Below are 14,406 nucleotides of genomic sequence, written 5' to 3' on the forward strand. Positions count from 1 at the left end.
TGCTATTCGATATTGGCACACTCGTGAAATTCAGATGCACACAGCTGCTTAACAATAGAACTTCAACATGGACTGTAGCTACAGTTCAAAACCAATTGAATTTTATAATAGTCGTTTGTACAGTGATATGATGTTTCTTATAGTGTTTATTTGCTTTCTATGTTCCCACGCCTGAAGAAGTCGGACAATCTGATGAAACATATTGCGTTTTGAATAAATTTAATTGTTATTCTAGTCTCAGTTATAGTCAGTATATATAAATATGAACATATCCCAATACCGAGTTAATACTACAAATTGCTATCATATCCCTTCTGATGGGTATAATTTCCATCCTATGAAAGCTTATGAGAAGACACTTATCACCACTCGTGATAAGTGTCATCTCATAAGCTCATTTCATAAACATAACGATTCGCTATCAACAGACTTATCTTCCTGAAACATTGTAAGTTCTCTTCTATTATTCCTAAATTCTTACAATTCAGAGAAGCCATTACCAGTGAAAAAGCACACAGAATCTACCAAAAAGCAAAACTAGAACTTTTAGGAGAGATGATTAACGATACCAAACGTAATTTAGCTCTTCTCTTTTCTCAAAAATCATTCTTAGAAAACCATTTAGTGACCTCATTAGACTGCGTGTCATGGAATCACGTTCAAGAAATAAGTACATGTCGGGCATTAACATCTCAAAACTTAAACAAACATAAGTTTATCAGAAAGTTTAATTCACTAAAGGCAACACAAGAACAACCAACCCCTAATAATCTTCATGGAAGAACTAAAAAATTAGTAATAAACCAATCGCCATATGTTCTAAATCGTAACAAAGAACAAATTCTTGAATAACGTCTTGATTTTGTCCTTGCGCCTAAAACTATTCCCAAGAAAATGTTTTTAACTAAGATGGAGAAAGCTGCATCACTACGTCCTGCCACAGATGCCAGTTTACTTCGCATGGAAGCAATACTTGTGATTAATAATGCAAGACCTCCATCTGGTAACATCTCCCTTGGCGAAATGCTAGCCATAAAAAGTCTTAAGAATAACAAAGACATCGTTATCATACAAGCTGACAAGGGCAATGCAACTGTAGTGCTAAATAAAACAGATTACCATGAAAAAATCTTGGCATTATTACAGTCAGATACATACTTGGAAATTGAGAGAGATCCAACAAGGGAGATACATAACAAAACAAACAATCTCTTACAAAAAGCCACAGAACTTCCACAAAACATAAGCCTTGCCACTCGCTCTTTACATCCACTCATCCCAAGATTATATGGTCTCCCAACGATACACAAGGAAAACTGCCCACTGAGACTAATTGTAGATAGTATTGGCTCGCCTACTTACAGCTTATCTAAGTTTCTGGCTTCATCTTTAAAAGGTTTTACAGCAAATTCTTCTTCATATATAAAAAACTCAACAGATTTCGGCTCGAAAATCAAAAATTTAAAACTCCAGCCTTCGGATATCATGGTGAGCTTTGACATGGTGGCTCTCTTTACAAACGTACCAACTCAAGACGTTCTCAATATTTTAAAGAACAAGATTTCAAAAACGATGTTTTCCATGCTATTACATTGCATTCACTCTGGCTACTTTCAATATGAGAAAACAATCTACAAACAAAATAAGGGATTGGCAATGGGAAGCCCCCTGTCTGCTATATTAGCTAACATCTTTTTTGAAGATTTCGAACAAAATGCAATCTCCTCAGCTACTCTTAAACCAAAAAATCTGGCTGAGATTTGTAGATGGCATATTTCTTATCTGGGAATATGACACCGATAACCTTCAGTCTTTTTTAAATCATTTAAACAACTTCCACCAAGATATCAAATTAACAATGGAGGTTGAAGAAAATGGATCTCTTCCATCCTGGACGTAAGACTTACTAAGACATCTGATTCTATTAAAATCTCAATCTTTAGAAAATCTACACACACACACACACACACACACACACACACACACACACACACACACACACACACACACACAGACAGATAGATACCTGCATGTGTTCTCACATCACTATCCCGCACAGAAAGTGGACATCATCTCAACCCCTAGCACATCGTGCCAGATCTGTACTGTCAGATGATGAAGATCTAAAAAATGAACTAAATATCTACAAAGAATCTTCACAAGTAATGGCTACTCGTCGAAAACTATTAATAAGCATCTATACCGCCGCCGTCAAAACAACTCAGAAACACAAGACAATCCCAAAGGTTATATCTCCTTACCATATATCAGCTCGCTGTCCACAAAATTAAGAAAAATTTTGCGAAAGTTCAACATAAAATCCTGTTTCTCTACTCTTCCTAAACAAATATCGAGTTTAAGCAAATACAAACACGCTCGCAACCATCTACAATTCTCAGGAATGTACAAAATCACATGTGACTGCCGGAAGCAATACTATGGCCAAACTGAAAAATCCATCCTCCTACGTCTCGAAGAACACCAGAGGGACATTGCCTACAAAAGAACTAGAGCAAGTGCGCTCTCAAGCCATGTACTGTTTACAGTAAACACAAATGATGAAGGCCGTCAACATGAGATAAATTGGACAACAACCTCAAACCTTCATATATGCCATGACGAGGTGGAATGCCGCATAGTTGAGTCTAAGGAAATTGTTATGGATACTCATCACATAAATAATGACCTTGGCTATAATCTACCGGACTCTTTCAGCTCTGCTATCCAATATTGGCACACTCGTGAAATCAGACGCACGCAGCTGCTTAAGAACAGAACTTCACATGGACTGTAGCTACAGTTCAAAACTAATTGAATTTTATAATAGTTTGTATAGTGATACAATGTTTCTTGTAGTGTTTATTTGCTTTCTATGTTCCCACGCCTGAAGAAGTTGGACAATCCAATGAAACATGTTGCATTTTGAATAAATTTAATTGTTATTCTAGTCTCGGTTATAGTCAGTATATATAAATATGAATATATATATATATATGTTAAAGATACCAAGTAATTTTATAAACTTGGTATATATACACATATTATGCATATATATTTTAACATATTTGTTTATTTTATTTAATTAATAAAATATATTTAACAGACAGTATAACTATAGTCATCTCTCTCTCTCTCTCTCTTTTATAGTGAACTCTTATGGACCAAAGGAAAAAATTTTGTTGTAGTGATAGATTTGCTCTAATGAATTTCCTTAAACACAGCAATGATGTTATACAGTTTTGCTTGAGACTTTTCAATGAATTGCTCAGTGCATTGTTAGAATAACTTAGTTCACTATGGTAGTGTTTGCTATAGTAAGAACTGACTGTTATTTATATAGATAATTGATATTATACTATTTTATGTGACATTTGTCAATACCTCATTAGCTATACTCAGTGTTTCAAATCTTGCAATTATATCTCCTGCCTTCAACAGCTAGAATAAAAATTGTAACAATCAGTCATAATATCAGGAATAAATGCAGCTTAGTTTTCCTAAAAGTAAAACTAATCCTAAAAATAATAATAATTAAAAAGTAATCACAGAAAATTTGCACACATTGAAAAGATTTATGATTTTTTATTAAAAAATTAAAAAAAAGCATTAACTAAATAACAAGATAATAAATTATCTATATTAGAAAGTCAAATCCTAGTTAAGGAGGATATAAATATATGCATACATACATACATATGAGGGTGGTCTGAAAAGTTCTCACCCTCAACCATAGATGACAACACTATCAGCAAGATGTTTTTTTTTTCTAAGTTGGTACATCTGTCATAAGCATCCATGTGAAATTACAAGTCATTCTATCAAGTAATTTGTTTTATACAGCTGTCTGAAGCCAAAGTGTTGTCTGTATCCCTTGAAATGGATAAAATTGAGTGTTGTGCGATTATAAAATTCTTTGCAAAAGAAGGTTTAACACAAAAAGAAATTCATTCGAAGTTCATAAAAGTTTATGGGCACTCTTCACCTTCATTTCTGACAATTAAGAAATGGGCTGCCGAGTTTAAACATGACCGTACCAGCCTTCAAGATGATTCACATCCAAAAAATGTAACAACACACCAGAAATCTTTGATCAAGTGTACGATATGGTATTGAATGACCAGTGATCAAAGTGCATGAAATTGCTGAGATCAAGTAGTTTGTTTTATACAGCTGTCTATATTATCCCTTGAAATGGATAAAATTGAGTATAGTGCGGTTATAAAATTCTTTGCAAAAGAAAGTTTAACACCAAAAGAAATTCATTCGAAATTTATAAAAGTTTATGGGCACTCTTCTCCTTCATTTTTGATAATTAAGAAATGGGCTACCAAGTTTAAATGTGACCGTACCAGCCTTCAAGATAATTCACATGAAGGACATCCAGAAAGCATAACAAGACATCATTGATCAGAAATCATTGATCAAGTGCACGATATGGTATTAGAAGACCAGCAAGTCAAAGTGTGTGAAATTGCTGAGACTATAGGCCTTTCAAAAGAATGGGTAAGATATATTTTGCATGAAGAATTGCATATGAAAAAGCTTTGAGCAAGATGGGTACGCGATTGCTCACAGCAGATCAAAAACGCACTCGCATGAAAATCTCTGAACAGTGCGTAAAGCATTTTAACAAGAATAAAACTGATTTTGTGCATCGATTTATTACTATGGATGAGACTTGAATTCACCATTACACACCAGAATCCAAACAGCAATCAAAACAGTGGACAGAAGCCAGTTGTTGTTCAGTGCCAAAGAAGACAAAGTCAGTTCCATCAGCAGGAAAGATCATGGCATCGATGTTTTGGGATACTAAAGGCATTTTGTTCATTACCTTGAAAAGGATAAAACAATAACCAGGGAATATTATTCCGATCTTTTAACCATACTAGATGAAAAAATTCATGAGAAAAGGTCTGGTTTGCAGAAGAAAAAATCATCTTTTATCAGGACAATGCACCTGCCACAAAAGTGTTTTGGCAAAGAGAAAATTAAGGGATCTGCACTATGAATTGTTGGAACATCTACCCTATTCCCCAGATTTGGCTCCCTCTGACTTCTATCTCTTCCCAAGACTAAAACTCTTCCTCATTGGTCAGCATTTTTCTTCAAATCAAGAGGTGATTGCAGCTATAGAGGGGCATTTTGCAGATCTTACTGAGAACCACTACAGGGATGGGATAATGGTGCTGGAGCATCACTAGAATAAATATATTAGTCTTTAGGGAGATTATGTTGAAAAAAAAAAAGTAATTTTGAAATCATAAATTCTATTTTTCATTGTTAGGCCTAGAACTTTTCAGACCACCCTCGTACAGGAGGATATACTAGGCATCTTCAACCACAAATGACAGTGCAAATTGTTTGGCCTCGTTGTAGTATTGTTTCCAGCAAGGTGGAAGGGAGAAAAAAATCTTTTGTTATTAATTATTAGTTATTTATTCTAAATATAGAGTAGATCTTGTCTGGGTCAGTCATTAATGAGTGTGGAGAGCCTGAATTTTAAAATTTGTAGTTTTTAAAGTACTTTTCTTATTGATTGTGTCAGTGTGTGTTGTACTCTCTCTCTCTCTTCCACCATTATGGAAGAGAGAGAGAGAGAGAGAGAGATTTTTAACATTAGTTAACTGGTATTTTCATATACCCCACCACCATTAAAACTTGAGCTTTTCTTGGTTTTATTCATTGACCAGATATTAATAAATGATACACACAAATTGTCAAAAGGTTTCGCCAGCTATTCTGTCTAGCTTCTTCAGGACAAGTATAACAGTACAAACTAACGTTTGCTAGTAAAAAAGAAGAATGGAGTAACACAGTCAAATAAATTAAAACTGACGCATAACATCATAAGAATAGAGCCTGGGGTCTCAGTCATTTTTTATTGAGCACGTTATATAGTTTTTAGCGAAATGAAATTCTGGTGAGCTGAGTGAATTTATTAGGCTTTTCCAGATGTCTTTCAGAATCATTCCTTGATTTCTGTTTAGATTTTCTCCCGAACAGAGTACAACCGCGGCTTCTTTGAAGCTTCTACATCAAAAATTTTCTTCTATATAAGGCAGGAGCTGTTATTCCAATCGATGGTGTGGTTAGAGATCTAACCAAACCATCGATTGGGAAATCTGGAATATGTGGATGCATGGAGTACATCTGATGACAGAAGAAAGCTACATGCAAGAGATGGACTGCATGTGAACAGGGAAGGATGCAAGCTTCTGGAAGGATTGTTGTCTGAGAAAGTGAGTGTGTTATGGCAAGGAAACTACAGTTGTCAGAGTTGATAGTAGAAAGAATAAAAGGAATGAATTGGTGGCATTAATAGTCTCAGCTTGTCCAAAAATGATTGGAAACATAGAAACATGGTTGATAGAAGATGACAACCTGACAGAAATAAAAGTGGAAGGGTACAGCATATTTAGGTAGGATAGAGAGGGATGAACAGATTGGTGCAGATTTACTCAGCAGTGTAGCTAGAGCTTTTGCCACCCGGGGCGGTCCCTGAGTTTGCCGCCCCTCTCAATACACACCAAAAATACTACAAAAAGTCAAAACGACGTATAGGGAAATAAATTAAAACACTATGTTTATTTTTGAAGTAAAACTTTAATTTCAACACTTTACAATGTTATTTTGTTGCTTTTCTGTTAACAAAATCGTTGATGACATTGTCGAAGTCTATTTCATAGTAATGTAGGTAATTCTTAATCAATTTTATTTAGAAAAACTCCTCTCACCAGAAATTGTGAGGAAAATTCGCTGTAGTATTACAATAGATGGAACTGAATTCTCTAGACTGTATTTTAGAAGTAACTGCAAAAGTTAAAAAATGTTCAAAGTACTTCCCCCCCCCCTCTAGCTACCACCTCTGGATTTAATTATGATAAACATATCCCTTCAGAACGAAGAATTTGGAGGAAAATAGCACAAATGGTTTTAACAGTGTATGGTATAAGGTCTCATGTTTAACAATCAGGTATATATGTCTCTTCTTAGTAAAAGTTCTCCCATGCATTAACACCTCCCAAGTCTAAATTGAATGATCACTCTCACCAAATAAAGATAAAATGGTCATTGCATTTACAGATTCTCAGATGCTGTTAGATCCTATGCTCTTGGACCATAAATCCTTTCCAACATGTGCAGCTTAAGATAATTATTCCTGAGTAATTCTATAAATTTTCTTCTCCTCTCTCTCCATCATGTAAGTTTCTTCTTCCTCCAGTCTATATCTCTATAGTTGAAATCATCCATAATGATTGTCCCTCTTTTGTATCCATATGATATATCTGTATATGTAGTTCACATTTCATTCAAATTTAGTTCAAACTTTTCTACTCAAATTTGCATTTTGGTAGAAAAACATCTACCAAAAACAGTGCAAGAATCTGAGTAGAGAATGGCTTCATCTTTTTTTTCAAATGCATGGAACTATTCATATACAAATGAGGTGGAAGCAGAGTTTGGCAGGAGACCAGAATGCATAACTGGCATTTGCACAATTCCTGCTTTTGGTGCAGTTTCAAAATCAGTTTTGGATGCATTAATAGTATGCTTGCAGCTATTTCAGACTTAGCAGAAAAAGAAACAGGTAGATGGAGATTTTTTGATGGAAACCAATTGTGACAGGTTTTTCCTCATGCACACCTTTGGCACAACTCTTAGAGAACCAAGGCTTAGATAAGGGATGAGAATTTGAAGTGGAATGGAGAATAAATGTTTCCATACCAGTATGAATTAAAATGGTGATTGAGTTGTTATTATTATTATTATTATTCAGGCCTCCATGGAGTCAAGAGACTCAAGCAGGAGCTCCTTCCTAGAAAACACAAAGTTTATCATACCACTCCATTAACTTGGCGACTGTTCTTGCTCTCACCACTCTATTAGGCAATGCATTCCATGGTTCCATCACCCTCTATGCAAAGAAATCACTCCTAACCCTATTGCTCACAGCTTCCTTTTGTACTTTCCATGGATGGCTCCTTGTCATTGCTCCTTCCTGCTGCTCCACCAAGTGAAAGATCTCCCCTGATGTCCACCCTGTAACTGCCTCTCAACAGTTTAAAAGTCTCGATTATATCACCTCTCCTTCTTCTTCTTCCATCCACCAAACTCTGCTGTCCACATTCCCTCAGCCGATCCTCATAACTAACATTGTACAATGTTAATTAATTTGTTATCTGCCTCTGTATCCTCTCCACAGTTAATTTATCCCCTTCGAATTCTGGCCCAAATTTGAGAACAATAGTCTAAGTGTGGTCTGATCAGTGTCTTTTACAATGGAATGATAACTCATCTATCTCTGCAGGTCAGCGTCCTTCTCAGTATTGCACTTCTCATCCTGAAACCATCTTTGTTATCTCTGCACCCTCTCCACAGTTAATTTATCCCCTTCAAATTCTGGGGAGCAAATTTGAGAACAATAGTCTAAGTATGGTTTGATCAGTGTCTTATACAACAGAATGATAACTTTTCTATCTCTGCAGGTCAGCATCCTTCTCAGTATTGCAGCAATCCTCTGGGTCACCTTCACCACCTTTGCAATTATGCCGCTTGAATTTCAGTTTTCCATCGATCATCACCCCAGATCTCTTGTCTCCCCTACTTCCTCCAGTACAGCTATTCCAATCAAATATGCAGCCTCCAATCAATGTATCCCAAACTTCAAGACTTTACATTTTGATGCATTAAACCGACCTCCCATTCATTTGCCCATTTGTCTAGTTTATTCAAATCCTCTTACAGGGCTGTCACATCTGTACTATTACTAATAACCCTTCCCAGCTTCATATATTCTGCAAACAACTGAATATCCCCTTGCAATCCACTGACAATGTCATTAATATAAAGGTTAAACAATACAGGTCCCAGTACCGAGCCCTGTAAAACCCCACTTGTAACCTTCTGCTTCCTTGATATTGCCCCACCATACACACAAACACACACACACACACACACACAACTCTCTGATACCTACCAGACAGCCAGTCCTGAATCCAGTTGACTAACCCGACATCTAAACCCATGTGCTGTATCTTAAATATCAGCTTATCATGTGGCACCCTGTCAAACGCCTTTGCAAAATCCAAAAAAATGGCAGCGTATGCCTTTCCCTCATTAACTGCTCTTGTCACTTTATTATAAAAGGCAATCATATTACTTAAGCAAGAGTACCCCTTAGATATCATTACCACCCTCATCTGCCCAATGCTGTATATAGTCCCTCACTAATTTCTCCAAGACCTTAACAACTACTGATGACACACACAAACTAGCCTATAATTAGACACTGCCAGTCTGCTACTACCATTATGCAATGGCACTATCTTACCTTCCTTCCATTCCTTGGGTACCTTTCCCATAGTCAACCTTTCATTGAAAAGCCAGGTCAAAGGAACTGTCAGTTCTTTAGCACATTCTCTCAAAACCCGTGGTGAAATACATCCACTCCCACTGCTTTACTGACATCCAGAATACTCAGTATTTGGAACAGACTCTCTTCTTACACCTCTAAACCTTGAACCTGCCCTACTCCTCTAGTATTAAAACCTTCTTCTCTTTGGAAAAACAATAAGTACATAAGGAAATGGGCTGCAGTAGTCAAGAAGATCATTATTGATCTTGATTGGGATCTAAAATGCTCAGAGGCCAAGCACTCTGCAATATACTTAAAAGAGATCTAGAGTGTTTGGAGAGTGGTGAGCATTATCTGGTATCCTGATAAATCTGAACATTTACCAAATTGGTGTAAGATATTAGTGATAGTTAATATCTTATCCCTACATGGTTGATCTGTGCAGTTGGAGTTGCAAGTATCACAATCTCCAAAGATTATTCCACTATTAGTAGAGTCGGACTTATAAAATCATCTCAATAAAGGAAATCAAAAAGTTCTTAATGGTTGCTGATTTTATGAGACCAATAGAGGTAGCAAATGAATTTGATAGAATAGTGCACAGAGAGAGAGAGAGAGAGAGAGAGAGTTAGTCAAAGAAGATTAAAAGAGGAGATTCCAAATTGAAAACTCTCTAGCATGGTATATCACAGTTAAAGAAATTATAACTGCAAAAACTGAGATGATTAGTGACTGATGAAGATGAAATTTGAGTATATACTAAGAAAAGTTGCCAGCCTGGTTGACTGAGTGGATACTCAGTCAACCAGGCTGGCAACTTTCGAACCTGCAGCCTGTTGGTTGGCAACAACCCCAGCCAACAGGCTGCAGGTTCGAATCCTGTTGCAGGCATGGATATTTGTGAAAGTCTACAGGTGGTAGATAGACTTCATCACCTGGAGAAAGATACCACCACCCTGCTTATTATTAGAGACCTGAAGGGGACTTGAAAAGGTTATATTTGATCTCTAGAGCAAGGTTTTCAGACTTGGTAAAAGATAAATTTAAAATAATATAAAAAAAGATATAAAATCAATAAAAATAGAAAAAAAAATCTGGAAAGGGAGATCCTAGTAGTCTTGCATTATTTTGGCTTCTGCTTCAGCAAAACAAGAAGTCCTGGAATGCCCAGCCAGGATTAATGAACAAGTAGGCCTGCCTAAAAGGGTAAACAGTGCTGCAGTAAGTCTGCTACCTCATGGTCTTGAGCAGGAAACCAAGGCTTGATATATAATCCTGGGTTATCCTGGCTTTACTTTCCATGTTTGGGTGCATTTATTACTTGCAGCACAGTGGATGCCCATGTGTGCCTCCATGGAAGTTGGAAGCTATGGTTCAGAAACAAACACCTCGTGAGCATGAATTCTTCATCCTCAAATTTTTCAGGTGATCTAAGAAGTTCCCAACCAATTATTGATACTATAGATACATTATTTGATAACAGAAGTAAGAAACAAAAGATGTGACAACAGTATAAATGTAGCAAAGTTTTTCATCATCCATGCAACATGTGAAAAGCCAATAGGTTAAATGTTGCCCTTCATTCAAAAGGTTTAGGAGTGGCAGAATCTCACAAAACAGTTCAGAAACTTACTCTTGGATATCCTTGTTGAAACATCATGTCAGCAACACTCAGAAAAAACTATGGAAAGCAACAATGATGGGTGGAATATCAATTACAGTAACTCCTCATAAAGTATCATGTTGGAGGCTTAATGGATTTTTTACAACACTCAAAAAGAATTAAAATAGAATTTAATACTTCCTATATTTCGTCCTAGTCACTAGGACATCTACGGGGATTACAAAAACAATTAATGTAATATATGCACAAATAACAAACAATACTAAGCCCAACCACGTGGGTGACACTAAAGTCCTATCTAGGTAGAGCGCCCTCTAAGGGCAGTAGTAGGTGGCCTGGAATGTAAGGTGGGAACTCTGGTGATGAGTGTTTCCCAAATCTTCAGAAGCTTAATGCATCCATATTTATTGAGATTTGGTTGGTTTTTAAGAGCTGCTGCTGCTTCTAAGAAAAGTCTCTCTTTCTTGAATTTGCTGTGGTGGAGCATGGTGGTTTTCTTCCATGATACTCTGTGGGTGGTGTCCAAAACATGGTCAGCCAAGCCTGAATGGCCATAGTTGTGTTTGGAGATGTAAGACTTGTGTTCCTCTAGACGGATGAAATTTTACTCAAAAAAGTATCTTCCTGGCCCCCAGATATCACGAAAAAACTTAAACCTTTCCACTCCCGTCCCCCCCCCCCCCCGAATATACGGTTTACCAAAAATCCACAAACCCAATTCCCCACTCAGGCCTATAGTAGATGCTACCAATGCACCTTGCTATAGACTATCTAAACAGCTGGCCAACTCTCTGATCCCCCTCACCGGAAGGTCCCCTTCCTATATAAAAAACTCGACCCACTTTAAAGCCCTCACAGAAAATTTAACCTTGAAGAAGACAGACATATTGGTAAGCTTTGATATCTCCTCTTTGTTTACCAATATTCCTTTAATTGACACCTTATCTCTCTTAGAAAACGTTTTTCCCTCTGACATCTTAGATCTCTTTTCCTTTGCCATTAACTCTGGATATTTCTCTTGGAACAACAAAATCTACAAGCAGATAGAGGGAACTGCCATGGGTTCCCCCCTCTCACCCCCTCTTGCCAATTTCAATTTCTAGATTTCTAGATTAAAAAACGTTTCCGAAAAATATATAAATATATAATACTGGGGTTAACTCAGGACACACTTTATCCAAGTATCACTTAGCACTTATCAAAATATACTGAACTTTAGTTGAAGGAGGGAAACCTTCAATAATAAAAATCAATAAACAACAAGCCATTGGTTGATATGTGGATAACACATGTTCACTAACAAAACAGCAAGGAAGGCAGAAGCAATAAAACTATATTATTGTTCATTCACTTCACCCCTCTTTTATTATTGTCATTCTGCTGCTACAAATTTAGCAGCAGAATGACGAATAATAATAAGGGTGAAGTGAACAACAATATAGTTTAATTACTTCTGCCTTTGAACATTCTGACGATATTTGTTGTTGTTTTTTTAAGTTTCCATTTGATTTCAATAATTTTTACTTACTTATTTAATTTTAATTTGTTTAGACACTGCTCTAGAATATATTATGAATATATGAACCTGGAATATTATTTTCTTTTATAGTGATAATACTGAAGAGTTAAAAAAAAAAAAGTAAGAAAACAATATGTTTTTTTTTCAAGTGAAGTTAAGTGGTTTCATATAGAGGTCACAGGATTTTTTAAAATTATTTCTTGGGAATCTCCATGGAGTGAAAGACTCATTGTGGGAGCAGGGTTTCCAGTAACTCTTGCTTCCAATTTTTGTTTCCACTCATAATCTTACTTGGCTTCAACCCTAATCCAACTTTATTATTTTTGTTTCATATGAACTCACCCATGAAAGGTTGTAAACTGTAGTATTTAATCAGCAAACACAAAGCCATGGCAATAATGTACATTAGGGCATAAATCTAATGTACACAGCTTTGCCATAAATACTGTTACAACTTCCATGCACCTCGGCATTATCCACAGAATTGCACAAGCCTGGTGCTATTAGTGGCGCTGTGTACAGCCAACATTCAATTATTTATCAGTAGAGAGAGTGAGAGGTCTAGCAATGCAGGTTAACATGCAGTGGACAATTATGAGAACCATGTAATTGTAATAGCACTTCACAAGATTGGAATGCAGCCACCTGTTATTTTTAAACTAAAAACACTCAAGATCAGGAGAATGTTTGTGCATCAGACTATTAAGTGTTATAATAACACAGAAGATGTACCTGACTGTTCTTCAGCAGTCAGATGTATCCAACTGCCAAAGAACAGTTTATGCTTGTTGGTTGAGCATGCTGCATTAGGACACAACAGCATGTTAGAGCTGTGGAGACATGCCTCCACTGTAATCCTGTGAGAAAGCAGAAAATGATGTCATGAGAAATGAATGTTTTGCAGAGAACAATGTCACATGTACTAACTGATGACCTGGAGTAAGAGTCGATCATCATTCTGCTGAACACTTCCTAACATCACAACTTATGTGGCAGAGGGAGATAAAGTCAAAGGCATTTCTCTGGTGGTATGTGAACAACAGACACAGAGATATCACCACTTTTCACCACTGAAGAGTCATTTAATCGTCAAAACAATTGAGTATATGTCCTGGATGGTCACACAGCACAGCACATGCTATAGCAGCCAGGATTCAGAGATGTCATCACCCCAACCATCAGCGATGGCTTGGTGGGGTGGGGAGTGACATATTGGGGGATGTCCAAATAGAATTTCTGCAAGAAAGTGGCCAAAACCTCTGCCAAAGTGTACCAAGACACCATGATGGAACCTGTGGTACAGTCCCCTGAACAACACCTTGTTTCACAGTAGGCAGTGGATCTTCCAAAAGGACTCAGCCCTGCATACAAGGTGAGGACCACACAACAGTAGTTGGAGGCAAATGTGTCCAACCACATATCACATTTGATTGGCCATCTGGAAGTCCAAATCTGAATCCATTGGATTTGGAACAAGCAGTGGCAGCATTTCTACTGGATGTTGTGCATGCTGCCATCGATATCTGGCTTCACAGACTTTGAGTGTGCATAAAGGCAAAAGTGGGACATTTCAAACATTGACTGCTGCTATATGCATGTTATACAATGTAATTTTTATGTGCTGAAAGCTGTAAATGACTTACTGATAGATTAAAGGTTAATATGCTGTTCAAGTTGTAACATCATTTATGATCAGACTAGGGACATTATTATGATGGGTGGGCTAAATGTTAGATAATCCAGAAACTGCTCGTGAGAGAGAGAGAGAGAGGGAAAGATCAGAAGCAGAATATTTCAAAGCCACTTCAAGTCTTCAATAACAGGGCAGTGATCTTACAATGGACGATAAAATTTAACATCTAAAATCTGATTTAAGGAAAAATATTGATATGAGCTGTTTGCTCT

The 14,406-nt window shown here is 36.8% G+C and overlaps 1 protein-coding gene across 1 annotated transcript in view; it reads right to left on the minus strand.

Annotated features, from left to right (window-relative positions):
* The window catches only part of LOC150109953 (coiled-coil domain-containing protein 42 homolog), a 196,528-nt gene that overhangs the window by 101,479 nt on the left and 80,643 nt on the right, over positions 1 to 14,406 (minus strand). Inside the window, exon 6 of the mRNA XM_090400490.1 lies at positions 3,382 to 3,438. Coding sequence (XP_090256616.1) covers positions 3,382 to 3,438 — 57 coding nt within the window. The remainder of the gene's footprint in view (positions 1 to 3,381; positions 3,439 to 14,406) is intronic.

The sequence above is a fragment of the Typopeltis vanoorti genome, chromosome 1 (genome assembly GCF_054136105.1).
Source record: "Typopeltis vanoorti isolate ZY-2024b chromosome 1, IOZ_Tvanoo_1.0, whole genome shotgun sequence".
Lineage (NCBI taxonomy): Eukaryota > Metazoa > Arthropoda > Arachnida > Uropygi > Thelyphonidae > Typopeltis > Typopeltis vanoorti.